The sequence below is a fragment of the Octopus bimaculoides genome, chromosome 7 (assembly GCF_001194135.2).
Source record: "Octopus bimaculoides isolate UCB-OBI-ISO-001 chromosome 7, ASM119413v2, whole genome shotgun sequence".
Taxonomy (NCBI): Eukaryota; Metazoa; Mollusca; class Cephalopoda; order Octopoda; family Octopodidae; genus Octopus; species Octopus bimaculoides.
Genome location: NC_068987.1, coordinates 74,202,494 through 74,218,901, shown reverse-complemented (window position 1 = coordinate 74,218,901; position 16,408 = coordinate 74,202,494). Strand labels below are relative to the sequence as shown.

General features: G+C 35.3%; 1 protein-coding gene across 1 annotated transcript in view; it reads left to right on the top strand.

Moving 5' to 3' along the window:
- Positions 1-16,408, top strand: part of LOC106878143 (dynein axonemal heavy chain 3-like) — a 37,710-nt gene that overhangs the window by 11,962 nt on the left and 9,340 nt on the right. Inside the window, exons 6-12 of the mRNA XM_014927263.2 lie at positions 388-577; positions 5,105-5,180; positions 7,171-7,290; positions 8,183-8,308; positions 11,175-11,370; positions 12,615-12,931; positions 14,146-14,251. Of these exons, the coding sequence (XP_014782749.1) occupies positions 388-577; positions 5,105-5,180; positions 7,171-7,290; positions 8,183-8,308; positions 11,175-11,370; positions 12,615-12,931; positions 14,146-14,251 (1,131 nt within the window). The remainder of the gene's footprint in view (positions 1-387; positions 578-5,104; positions 5,181-7,170; positions 7,291-8,182; positions 8,309-11,174; positions 11,371-12,614; positions 12,932-14,145; positions 14,252-16,408) is intronic.

The following is a 16,408-nucleotide window of genomic DNA, read 5'->3' as shown; positions in this document are numbered from 1 at the left end:
ATATATTATGTCTGGGGAGAGACATTGTCTTTTAGTGCCTTATTATTTAACATACTCACCAGTTCAATTTCCACTCATTTACTTTTTTTTTTTAAAATTTCCATTGCATCTTGCAACCTTTTCACACAACTATTGAAAAAGTTTCCAGACACAATGAAACTTTTAGAAAGAATAAATAAGTAAATGAGTAGAAATCGAACCGGTGAGTATGTTAAATAATAAGGCATTAAAAGAGAATGTCTCTCCACAGACAAATAAAATATACTTCAATACACAAATTCACATAAAGAATCTTTCAAAACAAATGCGAAAATGAAATATACATATATATTATATCTTTCTGATTATGAAAATTTTTTGTGATTGATTTCTCTCCTTTCTCTTCAGCGTTATTATTATTACATTGAAAATGGTATCAAATCCGCCATGCTAGCACCAGCACCAACAGAGTGGTTTGAGAAAATTGACCAGCTGATTCCAAAAAGTTTGACCACAGGAATAAAACTGTCCAACCTAAAGATTGAACTTCTGGCCGAAGTGACCCACAACTATATGTTCAGTTTACGGAAGGCAATTGGTGAGTAAGTACATGAGACATATAATGCATCCAGCTTTCTTATATCTTTTTACTTTTCAGTCAGGTGACTATATTTTTGGATGCACTCAAGCTGGCTGTAGACAAGTGTGTTCACCATGCATTTTGGGAGGAAAAACCCAGCTTTCACATACTCCCTCAACAACACCAATCTTAAGAAGTCTGTTTGTGAACATGACCTGGGTATTATTATCAACGGCAATCTCTATTGGACAAACCACATCTCTAAGATTGTCAAGAAAGCTGAATGTGTCTTAGCATCACTCAGTAAGATCTTAGTCAGTTGCTCTCCAGATATCTGTTTAAAGCTGTATATGTCTATAGTATGTTCACACTTAGAGTTTGCATCACCAATCTGGAACCCCTCTCTTACTTGGCATATCATCATCATCATCATCATTTAACGTCTGCCTTGCATGCTAGCATGATCACCTGGAAACTGTTCAGAAATGTGCAACCAGATGAAAACCTGCTGTCAAGCATCTACCATACTCTGAATGTCTTGCTTCCCTGGGAATGGACACATTAAAGCTCTGACATCTGGCAACTGACTTGGTAGACACCCACAAGGTTATCCACCATCTTTCCAACAACAACCTCGGGCATCTTTTTGAATTTCATATGTCAAACACTCGTGAACATGCTTACAAGATTAAAAGCAACACAACACCTATGACTTTCGGAAACATACTTTCATACTCAGATTTGCTGGAGCATGGAATAAACTACCTGCATCAGTTGTTAGCTGTCGAGACACTACATCCTTCAAAACTTCTGTGCTTCCTGAAATTCGGCAACAGTACACCTGATGCCTCTTACCCCCATTTTTTTTTAAAAGACTTATTCACTGTTCACTTCCTGTGCATTATTCTATGTATTGTTCATGCAGTTTTGGTTACTTTTGCTGATGAGTTGTAATGCACTTTAACATTGTATACAATAAGTTCATTATTATTATTACTAGTTGGCCCCATACCATCAAAAATGACTGCTAATTGTAGTATTTTATATTTAAATAAGGTACAAAATAAGGTACATAATAATCACACATACAAACATTCACATACTTCCCTTGTACTCGCACACACATACACACATATACTCACACAGAGTTGAAATGCTGTTTGATTTTTCTTTTCAGCGTTGAACTTTCACTATCCCATTTCCATTGCACACACACACACACACACACACACACACACACAAACATTCACATACCTCCTTTTACATAAACTCACATGTACTCACACAGAGTTGAAACACTGATTTTTTATTTTTTCACCCCTTCCTTCATTATTCATCTATTACCCCTTCCTTTCCCATTCATATCATGTGATGGAGAAAAACAAAAGATACACAATGCACTCTTTGCCATTTCCTCTCTCTCACCGCTATTACTTTCTCTCACACCCTCTCAGTCAAGGCTATTACTCTCACTACTTCTCCTTCACTGAATTACTATTTTCTCTCCTCTCCCTTCACTTATACTACTCAGCTTGATGTTGGACAAATATATAAAAACACTACACTCATTATCATATTAGGAGATTGTTATTATTACAGAAACAAAGCTCAGGTTCGGTCTTATTCTTGGTAAGATTTATGTGGTAGCGGGTTTCTACCTGTGATTTTAGGTATCCACACATTTTCAGCAGTCTTTCAAGTGTTTAGAACTCTCCTGAACTTTCTGTAGGTGCTCTACTCGGCATTCTATTTCAGTCTCATTCCGCCATTTGCCTTACTGTTCTCAATGCACCAATTAGTATAGGCATGACCTTTACTGTTCACATGCTCCAAATTCTTCTTATTTCAAATTTTAAAGGATTTTAGTTTCTTTGTTTTTCTTCCTCTTTCCTTACAATCCTGGAATCAAACAGGCATGATGGGTTGATAGGTAAGCAACTTCACTTTTCCTTATCTATGATTGTAATATCTGGTCTATTATTTTCTAACTTCTTGTCTATTTGAAGAGTAAAGTCCTACAAAGCCTTACATTTTTTCTGATTCTGGTGCTCTTTCAACTCGATGATTGTACCATGTGTTTCCAGCTTCAAATCCCCATTTCTGGTGCAATTTCCAGTGTAAAACTTTTACAATCTGGCCATGCCTCCATTTCTTATATTCTTCCTAGGCCAACTTGGGGCATTCTTCCAATGTGTGCCACTGTCTTGTTCCAAGTTCCACAGGCTCTACATTTTCCTGACACATTCTCCCCATATATATTTTTTCTCAAGTTGTTTGTTTTTATTACTTGATCTTGGGTTGCTACAATTAGGTTCTCTGTGTCTGTTTTCTTAATTGCCCCTTTTTTAACCAAGCCCAGGATTTTGTTCCACATATGTCTTCAGTGGCTCTCCAAAATTGACCATGCAAAGGTTTCTCTTTGACCTGTTTGACGTGCTCTCTTTGTATTTCATTCTTGTTCTTTTCTCATATTACTTGTTTCATCACCTGTCCTTTCTTAACAGCTGTTAGTAGTCTTTGTGTGTTGCTCTGTAAATACTGTACTAGACTTTTACTTTCCATCTGTACACATTCTTCTACTGCTATTAAGCCTCTTCCAGCGTGGTCACTTTTCAAGTACAGGTGGTTGATATCAGCTTTCAGATAGTGGGCTCCATACATCAACAACTTCCTAGATTTTCTGTCAAGTTTCTTTATATTGTTTCTGGTCCAGTCTATAATTCCAACCCCATATCTAATTATGGGTACTGCTCTTGAATTTATTGCTTCAATAAAAATTTCTGAAATTCAGCTTTGACTGCAATAATTTTCTTACTCTCCTTGTGTACTCTCTACTAGTAATTTGTTTCATTTCTTCATTTTTAAAAATTTCATCTGCTTCCAGTATTCCCAAGTACTTACACCACTTTCTTTTCTCAAACACTCTCATTGTTTTCCCATTTGGCATTTCAGTTTCTTGGCTTCTTTCAAATCTTCCTCATTTCATTTTCCATTTAGTGCACATTTCTACCCCAAATTCCATACCTACATCATTTGAGAAAATACAGATAGTAGTTTGTGTATATTTTTAGTGTAGTGTCCCTGATGCATGTCAAGTATCTTAGAATGTGAGTTTAGGGTATGTTTAGGAAGGGTGATTCTTTATTAAGTTTGAATCCTCAGGTGTTTTTGTTTGTATTTTCAGTGTTTCTTAATGTATAGTTTAGTCTGAGTAGGAATAACAGAGCCTATAACCTTTCTCTGCCCATTCTGACTGAATATCAGAGACAAGTAAATGAGGTTATTATAATCAAAGATCAATTAAAAAAATGTTCACCTATGCTGGTGACACACAAAATATGCCCAGTACACTCTATGAAGTAGTTTGGTGTTAGGAAGGGCATACAGCCATACAAATCGAGCCACAACAAACTGGAGCCTGGTGCAGCTCTCTGGCTTACCAGTTGCAGTCAAACCATCTTACCCCAGCCAGCATGGAAAACGGACGCTAAATGATGATGATGATGATGATGACGATTGCTGGAGGAGAACACATATGAGATAGGTGGGGGTCAATGGGCAAGATGCAATTCTTGAGAGAGAAAGAGTTGGAAAAATTTGTGTGGAAGCTAAAGTTGGAGAACTATCTAAAATGAGGGGAAAATGGAGAGAGAAATGAGACAAATGTGTTTCAGTGGGTTTTATTTGATCAACAAATTTACAGGAGCAGATACCAATCAATAGAAGGGACAGAGAGAATACACAGTATTGATTGTTGTTTATATTCAGTTAAACTGTGATCCAGCTGATCTATGAAGAAAGATGTCCAAAATGTGACCATCCCATCTCTTTTTTTTAGACATAGTTTTGCTGGCTTGCATAATCTTCCTTTTTTCTTAAGATCGCCTTACTAGCACTTGTGCCAGTGGCACATGAAAAACAACATTTGAGTGAGGTCATTGGCAGTGCCACTGGACTGGCTCCCATGCAGTGGACATGTAAAAATCACCATTTGAGCATGGCCATTGCCAGTACCGCCTCACTAGCCCTCGTGCTGGTGGTACGTAAAAGCACCCACTCTTGGATTGGTTGGCGTTAGGAAGGGCATCCAACTGTAGAAACTCTGCCAGATCAGATTGGAGCCTGGTGCAGCCATCTGACTCGCCAGTCCTCAGTCAAACTGTCCAGCCCATGCCAGCATGGAAAGTGGACGTTAAACAATGATGATGATGATGATGAAGTATGATTTGGAGGAGGTTCAACTGTTATTTCTTACAGGTTGAATGACCACTTTGGGATTGTTATTGTTGTGTAACACCAAGTCATCTCTGATCAAGCAGGAATATATTAGCATGGTGAATGGCTACCATTTCTAACAGAATGATAGACTGCAGCTTATAGGCTCCTTTATTAGGCGGGGGTCTCTTAGTAGTGTTTGATGACTTAGTGAGTGAAAGGTTCATTTATTATGTAGATAGCTTTCTTATTTATAACAGAAGGAAGACGCAGCCTTGACTGCATGCCTCTGCACAATACAATACTGCATTCATTTTATCTCTGTTTCAGTGGATTATATCTTGAAAGATCCACGAGAGAAAAAGAGGTTGCATATTGCATGGGTTCCAGTGCCCTTCCCTCACAGGTAAGTTCCTAAGTCTTATTGTCCTAGATTAAAATTCTAATTGTATTGGCTATCATTAACTTGCTGAAACATCTTGTAATATAAAGTAAGGTGAAAGAGAGGGTTAAAAGAAATAAAGAATAACATTTATTGGCCATATATAGTTTGATAGGTCTGTAGAAATCAATAGAATACATTATTTTGGCAAACTTCTGAGTGAAGGATTAGGAGTTCATATCCCAATACCAGAACTGGCTACTAATTGTGATACTCTTGTGAAGCAGATGACATCAGTGTTGGGTTAACTGTTGTCATTGTTGTTGGTTAGTTCATGTCAGCTCTGATCAAACAGACTGTAGGCCAAAGACATTTCATCTTTGGCTATCCCATCTTTGATTTTCAAACATAGAGTACTTAGGATTAGATTATCTAATGTGTCTTACATTTTTTAACCCTTTTGTTACCATATCTCTAATAAATACATTCCATGTTTTTGTAAATAATCAAGAATTTGTGAGAATTTAGTAGAACAATGAACTCTGCCAGTATTCTGTTGGTAATTAGAACATAACAAAAATGGTCATTGATAAAATTATGATTAAAGGGTTTAATTTAAATATGAAATCCTTAAGATCAGAGGTTTTATATTGAAATTGGAGGTATCAAAAGATTTAAGATAGTGGAGTGTGATTTGAGAGAAATTAGGCTTCTATTTCTAGCAGGTCCAACTGATCATAAAGACTCCAATATTGGCTTGAGGAACTATTTTAGTTTTTTATACTGGACTGGAAGTAGGCTGTAAAGTGGTTAATGAACAAAGGCAAGAGGTTGAACCTGGAGTCTTGTCAAGGAAATAGCAACCTCTTTAGTGTTGGTGCCATGAAAGAAATGCACTCAAATTCACTAAAGTGGTTGGTGTTAGGAAAGACATCCAACCATAAAAACTGAACCACGATATGAAATGTATGAGTGAGATGTTATTTCTTGATCAGTCTGACTTATCTAACCCTTAATAATATGAAAAGTAGACAAAAAATGGACATAATGATGTATTGTAGAGGAAATATTTAAATATTTAACCTTTTACATTCAGATTACTCTGTCAAATATGATATTTATTTATTCATATTGTTTTGAATTAATCTTGCGTTATTTCGTAACTTCAAGATGATGTAATTGTTTATTTTTAGAACAACACTGGCCACTTTTAGTATAAAACAGGCAGAATATTTGGGTCTGATATAGTTGGTTTTAAATACTAAAGGATTACTCTGAAAGAAAATATAATTAACATTATACCCACTGTGGGATAACGGTTGGTACTTATTGCTTTGGGATGTATAAGGTGTGTCAATTCCAGTTTCTGTATTTCTTAATATTTTTTCAATAACATGGAGCATGTGTTCCTGAATGCGTCCCTGAACCAGATTCATCTGGTACTTATATTTTTTTAGTCACCTGAAGTATTGTACATAGTATGGAACTCTGAGTAGAAATGAAGTAAAATGTCTGCTTTGATTGAATAAGTAAAGTTTAACTACTTGTATTGGGTACTTTTTTTTCTGTGTGTATGTTCATAATACATACATACATACATACATATATAAATTTAAATAATAAGGGTGAAAAATTGAATATTAATTTGATTAATATCAATTTAAAACCAGTGGCCTAGCATATTGAAAAATATGAAGATTCATAAAAATTATATTACATACATATAAGAGGGATGACCACTAAGTGGACATCCCTTATGCTAGAAGACCACCTATGGTCTGACCATTAAGAAAAGGTTGTTCTCAAGAAAATTCAGCAAACGCCAGAACGTAAGCAAGCAAGATAAATGAAAGGATACAAAATATAAAGAATCTTTAAACACACACACGCACATACACACACACGCACACACACACACACACACACACACACGCACACACACACACACACGCCACATTACTATATAATTAAACAATTGAATATATGTCTTTATACCTATCTGTATCTTTAACAGAGTGATCAGGGCCCCTATACCATGGCACAGTTCCTACCTTGTATTAAAACACTTCAACCTTGTCTCTTTATTTGCCATCAATCCTGTCATGCTGGAGCTGCAAAGTATTTGGTGCAAGCAGTAAGTACTTTTTCTTTCTCTAGATTAACCATTGTAGATCTGGTGGTGTTTAGTTTCAAGTCAGCTTTGCTCAGGAAAATCTACCACTAAAGATATTCCCTCTGTTACTATACAGTCTTGATTTTGAGACATAAAAGTATTGATGGCTACATTTTACAATGTGTCCTTTTTATTTTTAAAAGACAATATGGAAGGATTTGACTGTTATTTCTACTAGATCAATTAATTGTTTGGTGGCTGCATCAGAGGGTGGTGTGGTGTTAGTGCATGACTGGAAATTGAAATTGTGGTTTGGTGTTGGTGTTATTGTTGCTTATAGTATTGTAGTTTAACATGGGGCAATCCTTCTTTTGTGTATTCAATACATTGTCCAAACTATTTTCCCTTTTCAAAGATAACTGGATGTGGTTTGAAGAAATTTAGCTACTATTTCTCACAGCTTAACCCATTACCTACCAATGATCTCATATGAGATCACTTAAAAATTACAAATTTCGTAATTATCTGTCAATATTTACACATATCTAACCTTTTTGCTATATCTACTAGGTATATTTCTCTGATATTCAAATGAGGTTTGCTAATTTTTCACCCAAATATCTCGCTTATTTCTATTTAAAATTTTATTTTGAAATCTTATTTTGATCATTCCAACGTGTTTCTGAGGCTGTTTTATGCTAGAAATCAAAGTTTCATAAAAAAAAATTCCAGTTAATAGAATTATAAGAGGTAATGGGTTAAGTGACCATGTAGACATTTCCTGTGGTATAAGTGTTGGTGGTGGTGAAGGTGAAGATGATGATGATGATAGTCAAAGCTGCTTGTAACTCAGGAAAAGTTTGCATTTTAACATAGCTTACTGTTTTTCTTCAACTTCTTTATCGTTTCGTAGATTTGAAAATTTGCGGTTCATCAACCTTGTAGAATTGATGGAAATGGAGCTTCCTTTATTACCAGAAGACTTTCAGAGTGTCATTAAAAATCAGTGCTTAAAATGCCGAACTGAACTTCAAACCGTGTAAGTTTGCCTTTTTTTGCAAAATAATTATATGTTCTATTGTGATCATGAATAAAGGTTGTTGTATCCAGTGATGATATATTACACCTGAGTTCAGTCCCTGTAGTGAATTAAGACAAAAATAATGTATCAAAGGGTAAAAAATTGAACTGATTTTATTTTTGTAACAGTGTTCCAGCAGGGCTCTGTGGTAAGAAGTTTGCTTCCCAGCCACATGGTTCCAAGTTCAGTTTCACTGCATGGCACCTTGGGCAAGTGTCTTCTGTTATAGCCTCGAGGTGACCTTAGCTTTCTGTGTGGATTTGGTAGATGGAAACTGAAAGAAGCCTGTTGTATATATATATAAATTTAGGGTATAAAAAATATATACCAGCTATGCTAGAAAGAAGAGTCAACTCTCGCAAGCCACATATTTCTCACTATAAACAAAACATGCACGGTTAATGTAGTGAATATAAGAGAAAATAGCCCTTACCTTTGCAAAAACACATAGAAAAGTACAGTCATCTCAGTATCAATTGATTTCACTTTTAGTGCCAAGCACTTAGGATCATCAGCTGAGCTTACTGTGTATAACTATTTCTTCGAAATATATACACTACACTGTGCACGTCCGTTTGTTTGAATGTCCCCCACAACATTCAAAAACGAATAATAGTCAGTAAAATTTAGAAAATAGGATATCATTATTATTAAAATAATAATAATAAAGTGGCCAGCAAGCTTAACCAATATAGGTAAATATACATAAAAGTTTAAGTTACAAAAAATATATACCAGCTATGCTAGAAAGAAGACAAAACATTCATTGGTGGTATATATTTTTTATATCCTAAATCTTTATGTATATTTATCTATATTGGTTAAGCTTGCTGGCCACTTTATCATTATTATTATTTTTATTAATTATGATATCTTATTTTATATATATATATATATATATATATATATATACATATATATATGGGGGGTACCTGGAGTTTGGTAGATCTTTGTGTCTGTGTTTGTCCCCTTTGGCATTAGGTGCTTGTGTGTTTATATCCTCGTACCTTAGTAGTTTGGCAAAAGAGAGCAATGGAATAAGTACCAGGCTTGAAAAGAAAATATGTACTGCGATCAATTCACTTGAATAAAGATTCTTCAAGGCTGTACTCCAGTATGGCCACAGTCTAATGACTGAAACAAGTAAAAGATAAAAGATGAAAAATAACTAAAAAAGTAAAAAAATGTTTGTTTGTTTGTTTGTGTAAGTTAAACTTGTACTCATCATCATCATCATCATGAGTTGTACTCATGATTCTCATAATTTGGCAAGTGTTGCAAAGACTGTTTTGATATGAGATCAGACGAAGCAAAAGATAGAAAATAGGAAATAGTGTTGCACACTATAAACTTCTGTCAGACAACATTAGCAAAACATACAAAAGAAAAAAAAATCTAGCCTCATCAGTTGCATTACAAAGCAGTAAAAGCTTAGACTCTCAACTTAAAATGGAAGATCATCTGGAATGCTTCACACCTGATATTACTCTTAAAGATCATAAGTATAACTTCTATCCAACTCGAGTAGATTAATAAAACCCTCCAAAAATAAATTGTATCTAGTTGGTAAGTATAAACTTGATGAGATTTACTTTTAGATTAGAAACACCAAGAGATTAGTTCAATGTAACTTCATTACTGCTATTATCAATAGATTTGATAGCATAGGAAACAAAGTACTCTGTAGACTTACCCAGTTCAATATAATAAATTTCTATCCATCTATATTTAATTCTATCATGGGAGCCATGGAAACAGGAAGCACTCATCACCATTAGTAGGATTGTGATCAATGTAAAGAAGCTGTGCTTATTTTAAAAGGACACCTACAGCTACAAAAACGATCGAAAATCTCTGAACCTGTCAAGTTTTTCGTCTTAACCGTTCACAACAAATGAACCATCCTCTTTAGCTCTGGACTGTATAGATACAACATCATCATCATCATCATCATCATCATTGTTTAACGTCCACTTTCCATGCTAGCATGGGTTGGACGATTTGACTGAGGACTGGTGAACCAGATGGCTACACCAGACTCCAATCTGATTTGGAAATTTTCTATAATACCAAAAAATATTACATGGATGAATTTAATTAAAATCTGATAGGTATATTTAAGGAACACAATATGAATATCATCATTAACACCAATCTAAAATTAACATTTTAGGCATTACACTAGATTACAGGTAAACATACACTTAAAGAAACGTTCAAGCCATGAACATACACAAAAATCTCTCCTTCAGCTATTATTAAGAGCCCTCATAGATAGCACAAGTAGAAGAATTTTTAATCTATTTTGTGAGAAGGATATTTATTTTCAATTGTATCACCTACAATCATAATTCTTGCGTAAATTAGTAGTGTTTTTAGTGAGAAAATAGTATATAGAGTGTCCCCACCCTACATACACACACACCCGCATGCACACATGTACACACACACATACAAACACAAACACACACACACATACACTAGCTGAACCAAGAAGAGAAATTAATTTGGTTCAATTTACCATACAGCATGAGCACAAGCACTAACATAGCTAGAATTTTCCTATCCCTGTTAAGTAATCATTTTACATTTATCTATAAATATGACAAGTACTTCAACAGAAACAATGTGAAGGTGAGCATAAGTTGCCTAAATAGCATTATTTTTCAGGTCTCCCATCACAATCTAAGATAGGCTTACATGAACTTCACATCCCAGTAGCCACCTTGCAACCTCAGGAGCACCAAAAATTGCTCATTTAGAGGACCCTTTCTTAATATATGTTCCTGTTTTCATCTCTCCTTGTCTATGTTCCATGTTCCAGATGGTTACCAACCTGTGCACAAGTATTTCTAAACCAAAAAGATCTCTGGTACCATCTTGTACCTCAGAATAATGTTGACTCATTAGAAATGGTGCAGAAATTTTTCTCCAGTGTTGAATCTTTAATGTCCCTCCAGCTCAGAAGCACTATCATTAATTCCCTCAAAGACTTTCTTTCATTCTTTGAAATCCATTATGTAAGTATTCATTTGTATTTTCTCTGTTGCTGCCTATATTCAGTATAATTGATTTCTTTTTTAATTGCTTAATCAGAGAACAAAGAGTGGTGGTGGCAGCTGTTGTTGTAGTTTAATAAACCCTCCTGTACTTGACTGGTATTGATCTAAAAAAGGTGAAAGTTTAACTCAGCTTTGCCATGATTTGAACCCAGAACTTAATGGGATGTAACTAAATACCACAAGATATTGATCTTGATCTGGTGACCTCATCACTGGAGGTGTTGGGGATTTATCTCTCCCACTAGTGATATTAACAAGAGAGCATTTTGCACTAAAAGCCAATATGAGAGTTTCTCTCGTGGTATCTACTGCAGGAAAGTTTGTTCTAACAGAACACCCATACATCCATATTTAAGTGGGGATAAAAATTACCACAAGGTATTTTTCTCAGTTTTTTTCTGATTCTTTGAGCACTGGTCTCTCACAAGTCAGGTACCTTATCAAGTATCATAAATTTTACTGTTCTATCCCAGTTAATTTTCTCACATGACTTGGTAACTGTTCCTTCTAGTTAAGTGGTGATCTGAGATAGCATAAAACAAAGTAATCTGCCTAGAAATACAAAATAATACCTACAGCACTTTTGAACATGGAATCTATGAGGAGATAGTCAAATACTTTATCCACTTGACTATGTCTGTTTACTTTTCATGTGTAATCTAATGGAGTATGAGATTTAGGTATAAGACATTTTGGTACAGTCATTCTAGCCCTGCTTATTTGGTGTCACTGATTTAGTGTTGACTTATCTGACATCAGATGTTTTCTCTCATTTTAATGTTTCTTTCGCTCTCCCCACACTCTCTCTGTGCTTATGTGTGTATGCATATTTCCTTTTATAAAAGGACAAGGAAAGTGTTTATGTCAATTGTATTCAAATTAATAAACTATAATGTTTCTTGCTCTCCCTCCGCTCTCTCTCTCTCTATATCTGTATGTGTATATTTCTGCACACACGTATATGTGGGTGTATTTGCTTTCAGTATCAAAAAGTACTGTCACCAAAAAAAGGTTCAGTATCCAGTCTACCAGGCAAAATCTCCAGTGTTCAAACAATTGGGCCCAGTTGTCTCATTCCATGAGATTCAACAGAAACATTTTAAAATCAGTCATATTTTAGATATTTAGTTTTTATTCTTTTGCAGAAAATGTTAAAATGAATAACAAATGAATAATTGTATTTTTCAAATAATGTTTTTCAGCAAGGTAATGATTTTGGCGAGCATTATGATGAAATACAGTATGTTCTTGATCCAATCATGATAATTAAATTGAAAGTTGAAGAACCAAAAATCGTTTTCGACCCTCCATTCCGAGATATTCTTAACCTTATCATTAAAGGTTTCTCTGAAATTGTCGCATCTGGCACTGGGTTGTCAAGGGTGGAGTGTGAGGTGTTTCCTGATATGCGCAATCGAAACTTACTTTTGCGTGCTCCTCATATTGACGAGACCCAGGTTACTGAAATTGTGGATCAAGCTGTAGAAATGTTTAAGAGGAATGTGGTTGGACCTCAAAAGTAAGGAGAATCCTATTCATATCTTTCATTTTTGCTGTTGTTATAATCAACTTTCTTCTGTTTTGTTGTCGTTGTTATAGTAACCTTTAGAAGTCTCTCATTTCTTTTGTCTCTGTTATTCCTTTTTTATACAGTCTTTTATGTAACTTTGCATTGTATCATCCTGTACATTCACAATGTTTTTGTTAACCCTTCATGATTAATAAAGGAAACATTATTATTTACTTAACTTCTCTTGATTTATCTGTCATGTCTCAGCTCCATCCCACAGCTTAGAGGAGCAACACTTCCCTCAACACATAAGCTTTTCCAAGTATTGTTGCCAATTGAATATTTCCTTTGAAGTTTGGTATTTTCACCTTTTGATGCCAGAATATTGCTCTCTTTGAGGCTCTATGAATTCTTAACATATTTATTTAACATATTTTATTTGGTACATAGTTTAGTAAAATATTCTTATTTTAATGACAGTAAATATATTTCTAAAAATTATGGCAACATTTGCAGATAATTGAAATAGTTCACTTGAGAGAGCTTTAGACCAAGATCTAAATGTTCATGGTTCTTTTTCAGCTTTCTGTATGTTCTAGAAATTTTAAAGAATTTTGCAAGAAGTAAGTAAAAAATATAAAAAAAAAAAACAAGTAATTTAAGATGTTGATTCAGAGAATTGTGCAGCTATCATAGAAAGCTCCTCTTACAAATTTGTTTAGCAGTCCACAAAGTAACCAATTACAAAGAAGTGGAATGTTGAGAGTTCATCTCCTTTATTCTTTTATTTCAAATTCAGACTTCTAATCCTGTCAAATATCGGTTTCAGATTTTGACACAAGGTCAGCAATTTCATGGGAGAGTGTAAGTTGATTACATCAACCCCAGTGCTCAAATGGTACTTACATTATCAACCCTGAAAGGATGAAAGGCAAAGTTGACCCTGGTGGAATTTGAACTCAGAACATAAAGGTGGATGATATGCTGCTAAGCATTTTGCCTGACATGCTAGTGATTCTACCAGCTTGCTGCCTTAGTCCTGCGAAATATTATGAAGAAATGATTATCTCTCTTGCAATAACTGTTAGGGGACTCCACATGTTTGAAATCTCTTTAGTCTGGTTTACTTAGGGAGGGTAAAATAAGTGCATGCTTTTTATTAGTTACAGATTTACATGCTGGCACAGAATCCTGATAATAATAAGTTAATATATCTATTGCAGATATTTGAATTACTATATGAAGTATGCTGATCTACTGAATAGAAAAGCCCAACAAGATGTCACTGCTTTCCTCAAAGAGCAACATAGTATTCATGAATTCAGAGAGGTTGTTATTGTTGCTGTTGTATTTTCTGTTACAGTTGTTGTTGTAATTCTTGAGTTTTTGCCTATGTGCTTATTATTTGTATTGTTATTGTATTTGTAGTTATTCTTGTTGTTACTTTGTTGTTGTTACATCTGTGATAACCTTTATCTAACATTGGAATTGTCAGATCTTTTCCTTTCTTCCTATCCCTTGACTGTGTGATTGTTGGGACAACCAAATTTCGTCACTTCTCTTAGTTCTACGATTGACCTCTGTAACTCATTGAAATTGATGCCTGTCCACTCTTTGGTGCTAACCTGGTCAACAACCTATCCTGTATGGGTTCTGGTCTGGTCTGGTCTGGTTGTCATCATCATGAATGTATCATGGGCAAGTTAGCTTGGTGGCACCCATACCTCTCAAGGCTGTTAGCTACAACTGTATGCCTCCATCTAAAACACACCTCGGCTCCAAACCCTAGGCCAATGACTTGAGTAGGTTCCTCCACCTTCACCAGTGACTCCTTGGGATTACTTTCCTGGAGTCTTTCGTCTACTGGTGCAGTATTGTCACAATCCCCTCACTTGGTTTAACCCACCATCTGAAGTTCTACAAACTCAATACCTGAATAGTGGTAGTAAATATGTTAGAGTATGGGTGGTTACTATATACACCATGTTAAAAGCAACTACATAAAGAGTATACCTATGTACTATTGCTATTGTCAAATTCTACAGGATTAACTCACTTTATATCAAAACTGTACCACACTATATTATCTCCTAATATAAAAATGAGCATAATGTTTTTATATATTTGTATGTGTGTGTGTGTGTGTCCAGAATCACACCAGACATGGAGGAGAGAGAATAGTAATTCAGTGAAGGAGAAGTAGCAAGAGTAATAGCCCTGACTGAGAGAGATTGAGAGAAAGTAATAGCAATGAGAGAAAGGAAGGGGTGATAGATGAATGAGGTAGGAAGAGGTGAAAACAATCAGCGCTTCAACTCTGTGTGAGTATGTGTGTCTGTGTGCGTGTACAAGGGAAGTATGTGAATGTTTGTATGTGTGATTATTATGTACCTTATATTGTACCTTATTTATATATAAAATACTACAATTAGCTGTCATTATTGATGGCATGTGGTCAGCTAGTATAATATATTGTTAGTTTCTGACCTATCTCTTTAGCTTTGAACTAGCGTATAGGTAATCAACAGCTAGTCTGTAGCATATACTAAATCATGCCATATTGTATCATGCACAGATTTAGAGGAAGAGTCTCAAGTAGATAAATTTAACTACAAGTTTATTTCCCAACCACATGGTTTCAGGTTCAATTCCACTGCAAGGTACCTTGGGCAAGTGTCTTCTACCATAGTCTTGGGCTGACAGAAGTCTTGAGAGTTGATTTGGTAGGTGGAAATTGAAAGAAGCCCATCGTGTGTGTATTCATATGTGCCTGTTTGTGTGTGTGTCTGTGTGTTACTCTCTCCTTTCCTTGACATTGTGTAGTAGTTGGGTACACAGACGGGATGCTGAATACACTTTTGCCGAAGGACAAGAAGTCAAAGCCAAGAAGCCGAATGGACACATTACCAAATGGGCATAAAGCTGAATGGACAGGATGCTGAAAAGATATACAAAAATTAAAATTTAATCTCATTAAGTCTTAAGTGCAAAATTAGTGAATTGTTCATTAAACTATGTAGGTAGGAATTTTTTTTTATTATTGTGACCCTTTGGCATCTTGTTCGTTTGGCTTTATGTCTGTTCAGCATTGTGTCAATTTGGTTTTTTGGCTTTGACTTCTTGTCCTTTGGCAAAAGTGCATTTGGCATCCTGTCTGTGACTGGGTAGTTGTAAGCAAGTGTCACCATCATGCCAGTGAGTGGTGTCCTTCATTTTCAATCTTCTAAGATGGGGAAATATTATCTTACTTAGAAGCATTTGATGTTTAGCAACAACGAAAGCATCCTGTGACAGATTATCAACCTCAACAAATTCCATCTGACCTACATCAGCATGGAAAAGTAGACATTAAACAATGATGCAATCACTACTATTACAACCACAATTGGTCACTTTTAGGTCACTTGACCAATCCTGCTACTTTCAGACTACTCCCACATTCTCCTCCTCCCCTCTCCTCCTCCTCCTCCCCTCTCCTCCTCCTCC